At 35.6% G+C, this 16,684-nt stretch overlaps 1 protein-coding gene across 2 annotated transcripts in view; it reads left to right on the forward strand.

Annotated features, from left to right (window-relative positions):
• Positions 1-1,498: 1,498 nt before the first annotated feature.
• The window catches only part of mesh (sushi domain containing 2 mesh), an 85,376-nt gene continuing 70,190 nt past the window's right edge, over positions 1,499-16,684 (forward strand). Inside the window, exon 1 of one of the 2 annotated variants that reach the window (XM_069840103.1) lies at positions 1,499-2,059. In XM_069840103.1, coding sequence (XP_069696204.1) covers positions 1,642-2,059 — 418 coding nt within the window. In that variant the 5' untranslated portion in view covers positions 1,499-1,641. The remainder of the gene's footprint in view (positions 2,060-16,684) is intronic. The other variant, XM_069840104.1, reaches the window with a different exon arrangement.

A 16,684-nucleotide genomic window follows, 5' to 3' on the forward strand; every position in this document is an offset into this window, starting at 1 on the left:
TCTCCGTACCCTATGTGCAATAGCGATGACATTTTACAGGAATATGGTGATAATGATGGTGATATCGGTATTTATTACGATGACTATGAGATGATGATAATGACAGTGTGAAGATAATGCAATTAGTGACAAGAATGAAGACAATTATGACAATAACGTTAATGAGAACGTTGAGGATGGCAATGTGTGAAATGATGATGATGATGATGATGATGATGATGAGACAACGATCATGGTGATGAATTTGGTGATGAGAATGATGTTAAGGCCTCTGACTCAAGCTTATGTTAGTATTTCGATGGTTTCTCTTTAAAGAAATCTGGAGTTTGTCTGTAGATCTCGCAAGAGGGTTTAAGCTAGAAAATAAATAATTGTCGCAAAAATGTACAAATGAAAACTTATATTTGTGCAAATTGCGAAATGCTCGTGCAATATTATAAATAATTGTGCAGAAAGATAAAATTAATAAAGCATGAAGACACAAAAAGTTATGTAATTTGTTTCTTGGAGTTCTATTACTTTCAATCCCTCTTATCACACACTAGATATACTTATGTGAGTAAATCATTAGATGTAGGTTTGTTTACAATCAATTACTGCTGAATTCACATCACATTAAAATACATTATTTTATGGGCATTCTAACCATTGAAATTCTTTAGGCATACTAGTAGGGCCTTCAAGATTTATTGTTAGCAGCGTGCTTACTCTTTTTATTGAAAGGGAGTTTCTAATTCCAGTTTTTACAAGATTCATGCAACTAAATCCTCGCTCACAATTTACAGTATGCGATGGAATTATATAAATCAATTAAAACAAATTGTTCACTTAACTTAGGCCTACGTGAATTGCACCAAATCTTTGAAATCAATTCCTGAACTTCTATTGTTCAATAACTTTTTGAACATTGCCCAAGCTACTAGGACTTCATTTAAATTCAGATTATTTCAAACACATCTCTGATTTCATTTTCTCCATTACCATCTTCGTTTCTGAAGTCCAATGTGGTTGCCGCATTTTTGCACATTTACATTGAAAGTTTGTTGCATTTTTAGAAGTCGAGTAGCGAAATTCAACTGTGGCTTAAACTCTTGGACAGAGCACATAGGGCAGACTCTTTTCGAGCACATCAGTTTTCTTTGCATTGCAGTTTCTATAACTTGGTATTATTTCCATATTATTCTGTCACCAACTTTGTAATGTGTGAAAATCTAAAACGATGAAGTGATAATGTCCACTTCTTTGACTCTCTTTCGTATAGAGATTTGGACTTTGAATTCTACTCGGAATTAAGCTTGATTGCATGGACTCTCGTATAAGCCGGAAACGGACGCTGAAGATGACTATTTCTAAATTTACATTTTTTGTGAAACCGGTGAGAAATCTGTTACGACAGAGTTCATGCGCAATAGTCATTAAGTTTATCTATGTGTGGGTAGAGTAGATACAGATAATAAGTCTTTATCACACAAAGCGTCTTGATAATGTTGCTGTTGACATACCGTCGATTAATTTCAGTCTAAGCTTGAAGCATCAGTCCGCATTACGTTCTCTTCTTAAGGGAACCGCTCTTCATTTGTCTGTTTCACGTTCAATTACTTTTGTCCCGGGTTTTATTGAAGGTCCGGGACGACTTTCAAAATGTCGCAACCGTTTAGACAATTGAAAGTGTTGTGTGTGTTTCTTGTTTTGTTTCTTAACTCATCTAGAACTGTGAACGCCAAAGGCGATGGTGAATCGAGTGTTCAAGACTATTATTGGCCAATAAACGTTCCGTCAGAGGAAATCACTGACGCGGTGGAGTCCGGGCAGTCTGGAGACGACGCTCTGATTCCTCCGGATGTGGAACTTAATCCCTCTGGAAAGCTTCAGTTGCCGTCTCAAGACAAGGATGTTAAGGGTGAAAATTTGGAGACGTTGGAAGACTTGAGTGTAGAGAATAAGGCGCCTGTGAAACCCACAACAAGCAGAGAGGTGGAAGAAACGCAGGAGGTGGAAAAATTGCCAGGGACGAAGCCGGGGGACAAAGCCAGATCCGGAAACTACGATGAGCCCTACGGTAAGCGATCGGATTGACCGTGCCAGTTTTCTGTTTGAAAAATTAAAGCATAGCCTGTATTTGAAGGGTTCAGAACCATAGTGGGCCAAGTGCCATTTACTAAAACCGTAGAAAACAAAGATTAAAATGAAGTTATTACCATAATTCAATGGAAAAATATAGCAAGTAATATAAAGTATACACATTCAAACTAAATGATGTGTCAATCTTCATAGTGGGCCAAGCGCCATTTACTAAAACCGTAGAAAACAAGAGTTAAAATGAAGTTATTACCATAATTCAATGGAAAAATATAGCAAGTAATGTAAAGTATGCACATTCAAACTAAATAATGTATCAATCTTCATAGTGGGCCAAGCGCCATTTACTAAAACCGTAGAAAACAAGGGTTAAAATGAAGTTATTATCATAATTCAATGGAAAAATATAGCAAGTAATATAAAATATACACATTCAAACTAAATGATATATAAATCTTCATAGTGGGCCAAGCGCCATTTACTAAAACCGTAGAAAACAAGGGTTAAAATGAAGTTATTACCATAATTCAACGGAAAAATATAGCAAGTAATATAAAGTATACACATTAAAACTAAATGATATGTCAGTCTTCATTAAACTATGGTATTCACTTAACTTTAAACCTTGTTTTCTCCGTTTTAATAAATGGCGTTTGGCCCACTATGGCTCTGAACCCTTCATTTAGTTCTCTTCACGTGAGCTTTAGTATAAATTTGTGTGAACATGTTCTATTTAAGTCTGAAATATTTTTATGTCCTATATAATAATAACAAATATCGCTGTATAGAACATTGAATCTATTCCATCTCGAAGATCAATTGATTTTTGCATTGTAGATATTCTGTTACGACTGTCTTTAAGGTACCCATCTACCCTTAATTTTAAATGTTCCTTAATTTTTTTTTGTTTTTATTTTATCTCAAAGCTTGAACTTTCTAGTTTTCAAAAATATATCAGCTTTGTTTCTATGGTGTTCGCTTAATTAACTGGCTAAGTTTTTATTGACCCGGAAGCACCCTTTCTTTAAACCGGATGTGCAGTTCTGCAAGTGTCAATCCGTCACATTCTGTCAGTTTTATACATTTTTCGTGTAATAATAATAATAATTCAAATTTGGTAGTAGAGTTTGACTGCATTATTTTTCATAGTCAGGAAGCTGTGTGTTTGGTTTTACAATTTTTCATACTCTCAGAATGTAGATGATTTTTCTCCATGTTCAGTTTTACAGCGTTTTACAATACTAATGTTAACACAAAGTGCACTTAGAATTGAGATATTTTCACTATTCTTTCACCAAAATGAAACTGATTACTGTAGCTAAGTGTCCTACTGCTTAAGGAAGTTAATTTAAAACTTAAAGATATCAAATTTTTATTTCCTTATTTGAATTTTAAAAAAAATGACATTTTTCCTTAATGGGATAAAATTGGGGAAAAAAAAATGTTTTAACAGCCTATTGTGTATGCTTTTAGGAGTAAGACAGTGAATATTTGAGAGGTTTATTTTGTTTGAAAATCCTTAATTTTGTGTCAAGTAATCAGGGAGAAAAGAGTTTTAAAAAATTGGATTAAAATTGCAAATTTTTCTCCAAAGAGTAGATATGTGCTTTAAGTTGATATTAAGTATTTTTAATGGAATAAGATTTTTATTTATTCCAAAGTTTTACTAGTACCAGGCATTTCTGTAATCAGTTATGGCGTCTGTTACCTTTGATATGTTTAATTTGTCACTAATAACTTGGTTTCTCTGACAATTAAGCATTTATAGACCGTTAATGATCTCAGCCGTTGCACTTCTTGTACTTCGTCTAGTTTCTACCGTGATATTAGCACCATTAATTCTGATAAAGGGCTAAAGCAAGGAGATGCACAATCACCTTTACTTTTTAACTTTGCTCTAGAGTATGTCATTAGTAAAGTCCAGGATAACAGAGAGGATTTGGAATTGAATGGGTTACATCAGCTGCATGTCTATGCGGATGACGTAAATATGTTAGGAGAAAATCCACAAACGATTAGGGAAAACACGGGAATTTTACTGGAAGCAAGTAAAGAGATAGGTTTGGAAGTAAATCCCGAAAATACAAAGTATATGATTATGTCTCGTGACGAGAATATTGTACGAAATGAAAATATAAAAATTGGAAATTTATCTTTTGAAGAGGTGGAGAAGTTCAAATATCTTGGAGCAACAGTAACAAATATAAATTATACTTGGGAGGAAATTAAACACAGAATAAATATGGGAAATGCTTGTTATTATTCGGTTGAGAAGCTTTTATCATCCAATTTGCTGTCAAAAAATCTGAAAGTTAGAATTTATAAAACAGTTACATTATCGGTTGTTCTTAATGGTTGTGAAACTTGGACTCTCACTTTGAGAGAGGAACATAGGTTAAGGATATTTGAGAATAAGTTGCTTAGGAAAATAGTTGGGGCTAAGAGGGATGAAGTTACAGGAGAATGGAGAAAGTTACACAACGCAGAACTATAAGCATTGTATTCTTCACCTGACATAATTAGGAACATTAAATCCAGACGTTTGAGATGGACAGGGCATGTAGCACGTATGGGCGAATCCAGAAATGCATATAGAGTGTTAGTTGGGAAGCCGGAGGGAAAAAGACCTTTAGGGAGGTCGAGACGTAGATGGGAAGATAATATTAAAATGGATTTGAGGGAGGTGGGATATGATGATAGAGAATGGATTAATCTTGCTCAGGATAGGGACCAATGGCGGGGTTGTGTGAGGGTGGCAATGAATCTCCGGGTTCCTTAAAAGCCAGTAAGTAAGTAAGTAATTCTGATAAAAGTTTCATAACACATATACCTATTATGGTTCTTTGTATACTTCATGGAAATTTTCTAAATGTTCTATAATTTTAGTTCAGTATCTTTGAGTCAATAATGTTAAATTGGATACGCAGTCTAAAGAATGGAATTAAATAAGCTAGCATGTATTATTGTTTTATCTAATATAATTGTAGCTTTATCTTTGAATATGCTCAAACATACCGTTAAAAGCTCTGATATGGCAATTCGTTAAAAGCGAAGATTGTGGTTTGTATGATTAAGAATTATTTAAGTTATTCTTATTCAAAATGTGTCCCGCGCCGTGGCGTCGTGGTCTAAGGCATTCTGCCTAGGACTCGCGTTACGGAATGCGCGCTGGTTCGAGTCCTCATGAGGGAAGAAATTTTCTCATGAAATTTCGGCCAGTGTATGGGACCGGTGCCCACCCAGCATCGTGATGCACTTTGGGAAGCTACGGTAGGTAGCGAAATTCCGGTTTCGCAAACCAGCTATAACGGCTGGGAGGGATCATCGTGCTAACCACACGATACCTCCATTCTGGTTGGATGATCGTCCACTTCTTCGGCATGTGGACGTGAGGCCAGCAGCCGGCTGGTCGGTCTTGGCCCTTCATGGGCTGTAGTCCCAAGAATTTAATTTATTCAAAATGTTAATAAGTACTAGTCGTGGTAATCATCATCCATTTCAAAGATCGAGATCTTCGGACACTTTTTTCCTTCACTTGAGTAATGTGAACTAACAAAAGAGATCCAATCATAAGAAATTCTGATCATAATGATCAGCATGACACTAAGTTACCGCTTAGATAGGACAAATGCAAGAGAAGAGACACATGAACTTACACTACGAACTCAAAACTATTGGATTTGTAGGTAGAAACTGTACCATTTGGACTACAGGAAAGGAATAATAATAATAATGATAATAATAATAATAATAATAATAATAATAATAATAAATAAACTACGGATTTATGCCTATTTTAGTCCTTAACCTGAAGGCGGAAATTTTAGGTTACATATCCATTTTAAGACATTGTGAGTATTATATGCGAATTCTATACTGGCTATAATTGCCTATTTCACTATTAAGTGCCTATTTGCTTATAAATGCCTAAAAGTTGCTTAAATATCCGTATTATATATTATACTTGAATTTACTGACCATTCTATCGAATATTTTTTGAATCTGTAATTTGTTTCTTTTTTATCTAGGAGAGGGAAGTGATATAGAACCATCGATAATTCTGTGTGTTACGTTTTACTGCCACCAGAGCGCGGAGAAATCGAATAATTTAAAATCAACCAATAAGAAAAAATGTATTTCGAAAGCCGCATGAATCATTGTGGTAGTTGACTAGGGTAGTTGTTTTAAACTGTGTATCCGTTTTGTGAGTTTATGAATTTAGTATGGAGTTGAGTTTTCTGCTGTAATACGTGAAGTATACCGTGGAGATATGCCAAAGCAAAAGTCATCAGAAGCACTGATTAGAAAATACATTGGCATTACTGCGTTCCCACTGGTTTGGTCCCCAGCTGAGATTGGATCACTGTAGTATTGCCCCATCACTTCATGTAAAGTGGAAGGGAGTTTCTCCCAATTTAAGAACATTCTTACAGACAATAGACGTTAGTTCTCATTACAATATTTGGACGAATATTTAGTTATTCACTGCCATAATGACATTCCTATAGAAAGTGTGTATAATGCTAAGCTATGGTAGTGCTAGCCATTGAGAATTAGACATTTGTTAGTGCCTTTTTAAATGCCTGTTTTTAGAATTTTGAATGCTTATTTTTCCTGCCTATTTCAACTGTTTTAGTGCCTAAAAATCCGCAGCGTGATAATAATAATAATAATAATAATAATAATAATAATAATAATAATAATAAAATATTTAGAAACTCAAAGATTTTGATTATCAAAACTGGCTGACTGCCTTCTCCGATTTCTGACTACCGTACTTTTTCCACCATTGATGAAAAATAACATTTAAATTTCTTACACTTTAAGCATTTTTCCCTAACCTACGCAACGATGGAGGTGAAAACCACAGGCGTGAGTTTGAATCCATATAATAGGCCTATGTAATATGGAATAGATGTTAATCCGTTGTCAACGTCATGTTCTTTATTGTCTTATGTGAAGATCCGATTCATTCTAACTTCCGCCACTGGAGTTTCTTGTGTACTTATTCAACATCAGGCCGAGAAAACATAAACAAGAGCAAATGGTATTGCAACCTTTATTAGAGGGATATTTCTTTAAATTATTTCCTTCTTTTAAAATATCAGTTTTCATGTTAATTGAATAAAATATCTGTTTGGAAACTAACATAGTTGACCGCCTGATTTGAGTCTGCTATCGGATTGCGTTTGAATCCCACTTGGGTTGATTACCTGGTTGGGTTTTTTTTCCGAGGACTTTTCCAACATAAGTTGAATGTCAGGTAGACCGTGGCAAATCCACAGTCTCATCTCACAAAATTGCCGTCTCACTATCATAAATTTTATCGACGCTAAATAACTTCGCACTTGATTCAGGGTCGTTAAGTAACGAAAAAATATAGAGAAATGCCAAGCAGAATTAATTAATCACAAGACTTCTCCGTGGGCGTGGCGCAGAGTTTATCTTATTTGGCCGCCATTTTGCTATGGTTGGATATGTTATCAATCTCTGATTACAAGTTCACATGAGGCCTACATAGGAAAATCTGTTACGCATATATTTTTGTAAAATATATTTCAAGATTTAAGTTGAGTCATAATATCTGTGCAAAGGAACAATAAAATTAGCCTGGAAGGAAATATGCACAAATAGTTTCTAAATTGCGCACTAGAAATATAAAATTAATACAATTACGTGTATAATGAAGTAGGCAAGAAGACAAAATTTTTGGTATGACATTATACTCCTACACATACTGCTGGAAAATGTTAATATGTAGTGAAAATGTTCGTCACAAGACGTTACCAATAATACCGAAACATTACAAAAGGAGATAAGAATAGAATTCTGTAGTGCTCGGGAAAGTAAAAAATGTTAATCTTACAGGAGAAGGAGAAAAACTGTCTTCACACTCGTTTATGTCGATTTGATTTCCTTCTGTATTAATTATTGTAATGGGAGAAATACTTATGTCTGTTTTACAAGCGAGCAGATGTTCCGTAAATTGTCAATAAATTATTAAAAAATGTTTCTGGAAACTGACTTATGCCACTTTTCACAAGCACTGCAGAATTATCCTATTTACTTAAGCATAGAGTAAAATTATAACAAATTTTTAAAGTAGGAGTAACTATTACAGATGAGGAGACGAGAGCTGGCATGTGAGCTGTGCGAGATGGGAAAGAAAACGCTAGCAGAAAGAGAGATTATTTCATTGTGTTAATATATACGAATGTATCAACACGGAAGTTCATCTCAGACCAAAACCTATCTTCCGCTTCCATATCCAATGATATTGTAGCCACGGGATATGTTGAGGTCACAGGATAGGCCTTGCCTCCTCTTCTGTACCATAAATCAAAATGGCCGTTTTCTTAATAAATTTGAATTGGAAATGGCAGATGTCTGTAAAAGTATTCAAGTAAGTTGTTCAAATGGAAAAAGTATTCCTGCAAATTTTTTTTATCAAAATGTGCTTTTATATTAACAGTCGAATGATACGCGTATGAAAATAAATTCGATGTGGTTCTTGAATAAAAGTAATTGGGAATCACAATTCTAGAGCATAAAATGTCTAGGTTCACAAGATAGAGAAGTTACTATTAGTGTCAGACAACAGTTCCAAAATAATGTGATAATAGTGACCCTTGTTGTCCACCAGTCAAATTTAAAAAGCAGAAGATGTTTTTCATGTGTGCATAAGCACTATTTTTTAAATAACCATACAGAAGTCCTGACAGTCAAATAATATTCTTGTGGTTTTAAGATTACTCGTCGTACCAGTACTGGTAAACTGATCAATTTAAATTCAAACTTATTGAAATTACAAATTACATATAGAGCACATATTAAAAATACATAGTTTGCACGCGAACGGGCAAAAATTCTCGTGCTTTAAGCAGTTCCAGTTACTTATAATTAAAATATTAAGTAGAAATTGAGAAAAAACATTAGTTGAAAAAAGAAAAGAAAAATATTGTTGGGATATTAAATATTTTCACGAAAAAAATATTACTTTTGGAAAATATCATATATCGCATTATGTTTTATTGCTGAGCCTCATGTGCTCTTCATACGTTCCACATTTACAAAAACACTGAACTCGTCCACCACTCAGTTTCATTGTTTCAATTTCGTACCTTCTTTCACTTTATTGCTATTTTCGAATTCTTAATGATTCTTAATAAGAAAAGGCTGGTCTATCCGATCACAAAAGCTGGTAGTTGAGCTCCCAATAGTTTAAGAGAATCTCTGTGTACAAGGTCGGAGTTCAATGTCATTCTTGGAGTACTAAGGGCGAATCAGGACTTCCAAGTTCAGAATTCGCAATAATGTCATTTTCATGGAGAGCCACCCAGAAAACACGGACAGCCATATTTATAGTTAACAGTTTTGTTTGTGTCCTGAAGTCCACAATCAATTTCATTTCGTTTTTTGCCTCTCCTGAAAACCTCGTAATTAATACAACCGTCCTTAATCAAATAAGGTACGGTGACGTCCCCTATTGAGTAATCCCATTGGTCCCTTAACGTGTGTGTTTTTTTAGTTTGCTTTCATATTTACGTACCGGTACTTAATTACGAGTATTTCATCTAAAGTCATAAATATAATAATTATTTCTGTGTTTATATTAGTATATTGTGGGATTTAATCGATTAATCGATCAATATTTGTTGTAAGATTAATCGATCAAAATATTTAATCGAATAATCGAGTCGGTTAAAATTAATCGATTGTACTTGATATTCATTATTATTTTGTTAATGCAAACTAAGGCTAAAAATTCCGACAATATTCGTCTCTCAGAAATTGCTTACTTCAAAGCACAATAGTACCGTTATTTTGTAACTGCAAAGCAGATAGCAGGTAGCATAGAGCAAATCTTTCCACAAACACTTCAGAAAGAGATGGAAATATGAGGACAGTGACCTGGTCTATCCCTGTTGAAAGTTGAAACACATTGCGAAACCCTTATTAAGTTTTATGGTTTTCCAAGAAATCTTCCACCTTGTCAGCTCTTCTTCCTAGCATATTATTATGAAATACACACTTTTCTGGGATTCGTCCCCCTCATCCCTTAGCCATGGATACTCTGTGTGCAAGTGAGAGAGTAACTTCTCTTTCTATAATTTTGTAACCCGGTTACAATAAAGGCCAGTTTGCTGTTTTGACCTCTGCACTGTTGCAGTTTCTATACTGAGTTTGTATATAAGCTTGTGTGTTTAGTTTGTTAAAGAAAAAAAGATCAGATTTCTGAGGTCTGTGAAAAGTGAAAACTCCATTGTCATATGAGAATTTGACAGGTAAACTCGGTGAAACGTTTGGATTTAAATTGAACGATCGTGGAGAAGTGTTTGACAGAAGATTTTTTTTTTTCGTGTTTAGTGATGCAGGAAACATTGTTACTAAACGTAGAGCGACACTTAATTCGGAGCATGTGAATGCACTCACAAGTTTAAAATCATAGATGAAGCAGTATTAACTAGGTGAGTCTTCATACTTTTTTTTATTTGTTTGTTTCAAAAATCCCCAGAGAAATTATAAGCCTACCTAATAGATATGTTAGTAAATAACTAAAATAGTATTGTTTTGTAATGTAACAATATACCATATACAGATATACAACATTTTATACTTACGCTTATCACCGAACATAAATTAAATTTAACAATAATTGTGTATTACAGTATATTAAAACTTTTTTCAAATCGATCATAATTGATTAAATTCAAATCGTTAATCGATTAAATATTTTGACCGATCAACAGCACTAGTTCGTAAATTTTTTTTTATTTTAACGCCGTGACTCATAGGCAACTTCTCCGATATAGAAGCAAAGCCGTGTAGCCTATTATCATCCATCGTTCTACAGCGTATCATACTTCCAGAAAGCGTTTTACCTCTTATTATTCACTTCTCTAGTAGGCCTATATAAAATATATAAAAGAGTTTTTATAATTCAGAATATCGATTAAGAGAGTTTTACGGCTGCACATGATATCAGGAACGAATTTTCTTTAGACTTATCTACGATTCGAGAACTATACACTTCAGCTACTTCAACAATTGGGCCATTTGGATCGTTGCGCTTAAAATTCTGGGTCAACCCCAAATATTCACAAGTAGCGGCGAAAATATTATGCCTAAGATAACACTGTAAAAACACAAGAGAAACATACCCAGTTCCTATGGGGGGGGGGGCGGAAGATATGTAATTATTCTCAACTTTCCTGCCGGAAGACGAAACGATTGTCCATATAGCCTAAATACATTTTCTCCTACATTATTGAAGACATTTTATTAATGTTTAATAACTATGGGTGGTATTCATAGACATTTCGCAGCACGCGCTACGAGCGTACTAAGCTAGCCCCGGCTATCCACTGGTTACTAGTACAGAATTCAAATCATATCCTATCGCTAACACTGATTTATGAATACGAAAAACGCTGATAATCCACCGAAAGCCCGCGCTAAAAATGTCTATGAATACGGCCCTAAAAGTTTATTCACTATTTAGCTTGTATGTTAAATACAATAATTCTGCGTCATAAACAAGGTTACAACACTTGAAGCACTTACGCCAGAATTACGAAGAACGCTGGTTACTCAAAGTATCTTCTACGAGTTTCTTGGTTCACTTTCCTTGATAAGAAATATACCTCCTCCGTAACCGCGTGATCTAAGGCATCATGTCTTGGCCAAATGATACGAAATGAATGCTGTTGAAATTTTTTCGTAAAATTTCGTCCAGTGCGCCAGCATCTGAGGAATTGGAGGAGCTACATTGAGTAGCGTAATCCGGTTTTGTACCCGGCTGTAGTCGCTGGGGGGAATCCTACTAACCACACGTTGCTCCCGTATTTGGATGATAGTTCACCTTTGCTGAGATATGTAGACGTGAGACCGGTCGGCTGACCGGCTTTAGACTTACTCCTTCCACTGGGCTGCCGCTTCCCTAGATACCTATATAAAATTATAAGTAATATAAGTAGGTTTTATATTACTTATCATTTTATATAGGTATCAAGGGAAGCGATACGAAGGGGGAAAAATTGTGGTGGAGAATAGTGATGAGGAAATTAAATTGGCAACAAAATATGGTGATGACAAAAGTGATTTGGTGACAAAATATAGTGATGACAAAAGTGATTCGGTGACAAAATATAGTGGTGACAAAAGTGAATCGGTAAAAAATGTAATATGTGACGAAAAATCGATGACGTAAATTCCGGATTTCGGACACATCCATACTCTTAGGCACGCTTCAGTCCATTGTGCGTCCTATATATGCGGTGATTGCAAGTTCGACAGGTGTCCTGGATGACATTCGTGAATTCATGAGTCATCCTGTTTCAGCCGCTGGTAGAACTAGGTCAAGTATCCTCATAAGCCCCAGGGACGTCGGAGTCCCAAGTCCTTCCTATGTCAGCATCAGAAACTCGTACCATCCCTCAGACTTCACACCAGTCCATTTCTACTATTGCATTTGATATAGAAAATGAGGGGGAGGTGGAAGAGAGTTGGTGGAATGATAGAAGGGAACGGGAGTACCCCGATAAAACTCTCTCCAAGTCTACTTTGTCCACAATATATTCCATCACGATGCGACGTTATATACCGTATTAGTTGATACAGCGTCGTTATATAACCGACTAAAAAAGAGAATGCAAGAACAAGCGACTACTTCAATACCTTTTTTCTTCTTTCTCTAATATTTTTCTTTTGAGCTCATATGTTTTGTAATTGGTTGTTTAATGGTTTCTTTCTTTTTTGTTTGATGTATTTTTCCTCTTTTTACTTTTGTTGTTGTATGTATTTTATCTTTTCTTTCTTTTACGCCCTTTTATTCTCCTTCTTCACTATCAGGGATTAGGCCTGTTCTGTCTTCACTCCAGCCATCTTTTTCTTGGTCTTTTCACTTCTCGTCTTCCGTCTGGTTTATATTTTAGTATATGCTTTACTATGCTTTCCTTTTCCATTCTTCCAATATGTTGTATCCATTATTGTTTGTTTTCTTGTATACCATAATTAATGGAAAATATGTTCAGTTTTGTTCTTACATCTTCATTTCGTATTTCATCCAGTAATGTGCAACCTTTTACCTTTCTTAAAAATTTCATTTCTGCAGTTTGTATCCGTTGTTTTTTCTTGGATAAAGTCCATGATTCACTTCCATAGGTTAGAACAGGCGTGACCATTACTTTATAAAACTTAAGCTTTGTTTCTTGTCCTGCTTTATTTTTTAATGTTCTCTGAATTGTACCGCACATCATTTGGGATTTATTAAATTTGTTATCTACATCTTTTCCTCGCTCGTAATTTATATCGCAACCTAAGAAGTTAAAATGAGATATTTGTCATTTATAATAATCCTAGAACGTATTGGATATCTTCCTCTAAAGGTCATAACGTTAGTTTTCTTTCTCTTAATTATTCTAACTCGTCTTTCCTTTCATATTAATTTCTCACTTCCCTTTTATCTTTCCTCCTTTCATTTCCCTTCCTGTTGTTCCTTCCTTCTCATTTTTTCTTTATTTTCATTGTAAAAATTCCTCGAGTAGTCTTGGAGGTATTTAACACAACGAGGTCGTCGCATACAGCTCTTGTTTGTAGAGTTACTCACCGCTGATATGGGCAGATAAGCTGCGAGATAAGCCATGATGAAGCGGTTCCACAAATTCTGAGCGCGTCAGCTTGTTCGATGAGGTCTCGGTATTTCATGATAGCGTAATAATAGACTCAGATAACGGCAATTTGATCTCTGTATGGCGTTGCATCAATAGCACACAAATTGATGCAATTAAAAGTACACTAATACTCAATATTAAATTTCATTTTATTCTTCCTACATCATATCTGTGTCTACTTTAAACTCTTTATTCACTCATTTCACAACACCTTTCATTTAAATAAAATTCATCCTAACGTCCTTTTTTTGTGTTGAGTTTGAATTTTAATTGAAAATTCAACATCCACATGAAGAAATATAAAATATATTTGACTTCTGTTGTTAATTTTCTTTAAAAAATTATTAACTTACCAAAATTATGTTCGCTGTCATCATTATTATCATCAGCAACACAAGATTTAAGTGTGCTATGGCTTGTTCTGGTCTCAAGAAGGTATAGACTAACACTGATTTTTTGGCCGCCTTACATTTTTCTACGAATAAGTTTATTTGTTAAAATTTATATTGTAATATGGTAGTCTTTCATCCTGTTGTTCTGAATCATGATATCATATTTTATCAACTAAATTGAAGACCTCGGTGCAAAAACAGGTAAAGTCCAGAAATGAAAATTTTACAGGAGATAAAAAAAAAACTTTCCACAAAAATTTAATGTGCTTTTATTTCAAACTAATTTTTACATGATAATTTAGGGAATTAGTAGGTTTTTTTAAATGTGGTTACCAATATTGTTAGTTCTTTTTCGTCCATAAATTTTTTTAAATGGTGGATTTGAATGAGGGAGTTATACCTGAAAGCTTGATTTGCGGTGCACTTGAATGTTTTTTGTTCCGAAAATACAACACATTTCTTTGTCATGTTTGAACTTCATTTATTTCTTGTTTGAAAACAAATCTACTGAACTTACTTCAGTCTCAGGTGAGTTCTCATTGAGGATTTAATTTTTTTTAGTTTGTTATTTAACGATGTTGTATCAACTACTAGGTTATTTAGCGTCGATGAGATTGGTGATAGCGAGATGGTATTTGGCGAGATGAGGCCGAGGATTCGCCATAGATTACCTGGCATTCACCTTACGTTTAGGGAAAACCTCGGAAAAAATCCAACCAGGTAATCAGCCCAAGCGGGGATCGAACCCGCGCCAGAGCGCATTTAATCAATGCATATTTTATATATATATATATATATAATATAATATATATTACGTATGTATATTAAGTATATTATATATTTTGAAACAATTATTATTGTACTATATATTATAGCTTAAGTGTTTAGTGCAGCCAGTAAGAGCAAGCTTATAACAGTTATTTTTAACTTGGTTATTTGACGACGCCGCACCAACTACTGGGTTATTTAGCGTCGATGAAATTGGTGATATCGAGATGGTATTTGGTGAAATGAGGCCGAGGATTCGCCACAGATTATCTGATATTTGCCTTACGGTTGGTGAAGACCTCGGAAAAACCAAACCAGGTAATCAGCCCAAGCGGGAATCGAACCCGCGCCCCAATGCAACTCCGAATCACCAGAAAACGTATTAGCATATAATCTTGGGGAACCAAAGCTATAGTTAAAATTGGTACTGAAATATAGGACTGTAGAAAAAGAATATTGACCTATCTTCTATCTAACGGGCAGATCTGTCTGTTTTTGACGCAAATCAGTGAAACTGTCAAGTCCTTTTCAACTGTAGAGACGTTACTAAAAGTCAGACTTGGCGGGTTCTTGCACAAAAGTGTGCAGCGTATATTTATCTATGCAGTGCGTACTAAATGTCGATTTTGAAAGAAAAAAAAAATTGGACTTGACCGGTTTTTGCACCGAGGTCTTTCGAAAATGTTACTGACGTATTACAGCATGAGCCAACTGAAGAAAAATGTACTTTTAGGCCTCCTATGTGCTATCCCAACCCTGGGCATAAAGGGAAAGTGAAAGGGAACAAAGGAACCCCCGTCCATATCCTTTCCGCTTACATCGCCTTAGAAACTAACGCACAGTAAGGCACTGTGCATCAGTGGTGGATTTTAAGAGACCAACGAGAGCAGAAAATTCGTAAAAGCTATTAAGGCTGGCCTTACACAATCCATCACTGAAGTCCACACCTGTGGAGTAACGGTTAGCGCGTCTGGCCGGGAAACCAGGTGGCCCGGGTTCGATTCCCGGTCGGGACAAGTTACCTGGTTGAGATTTTCTACGGGGTTTTCCCTCAACCAAATATGAGCAAATGCTGAGTAACTATCGGTGCTGGACCCTGGACTCATTTCACCGGCATTGTCACCTTCATCTCATTCAGACGCAAGATAACCTAAGATGTTGATAAAGCGTCCTAAAATAACTTACTAAAATAAATAAGAATCCATCACTGAATAGTGCTCACCTTCCTGTCTATTCGTATTCGACCTAAACATTAGTGTCTCAGCCAGGGAAGGTGGGGTGGGGAGTTAAGAGGTAGTCTGCAGTGACTCGATTGAGGTATTGGAATGGAATTGAATTTTCGGGAGGAGGCACTGCAGCCTAGCACTGCGATCTTTTCCTAGCATTCCCAAACCCACACAAAGGTTCGCTCCGTACCCAGGTTTAGAGCAGACAACCCTCTCGTCCCTAGGCCAGCTCCCTTCGTGCGTCGCCAGTCAGCGTTCGGGGAATGAACGATGACGAAACTGAGAAAAGTTGATGGAATGATGTAGATGCTAAATATGAGGAAACGGGAGAACCCTGAGAAAAACCTCAACTACGACCTTTGTGCCGCTATAGATTTTTCAATGACAGACTGAAGGTCTGGCCATTCAGCCACCGCAGGAGACATATTGAGGTATTAGTACCCAGGCCTGTGCTGTCCTAATAGTAGGGCACTCCAAAGACTGTTGAGATCATTATTTTTGCCATCGATAATGCAATTAACCTACTAAAGAAGATGTTTTCCACAAA

Source organism: Periplaneta americana, chromosome 11, assembly GCF_040183065.1.
Source record: "Periplaneta americana isolate PAMFEO1 chromosome 11, P.americana_PAMFEO1_priV1, whole genome shotgun sequence".
NCBI lineage: Eukaryota > Metazoa > Arthropoda > Insecta > Blattodea > Blattidae > Periplaneta > Periplaneta americana.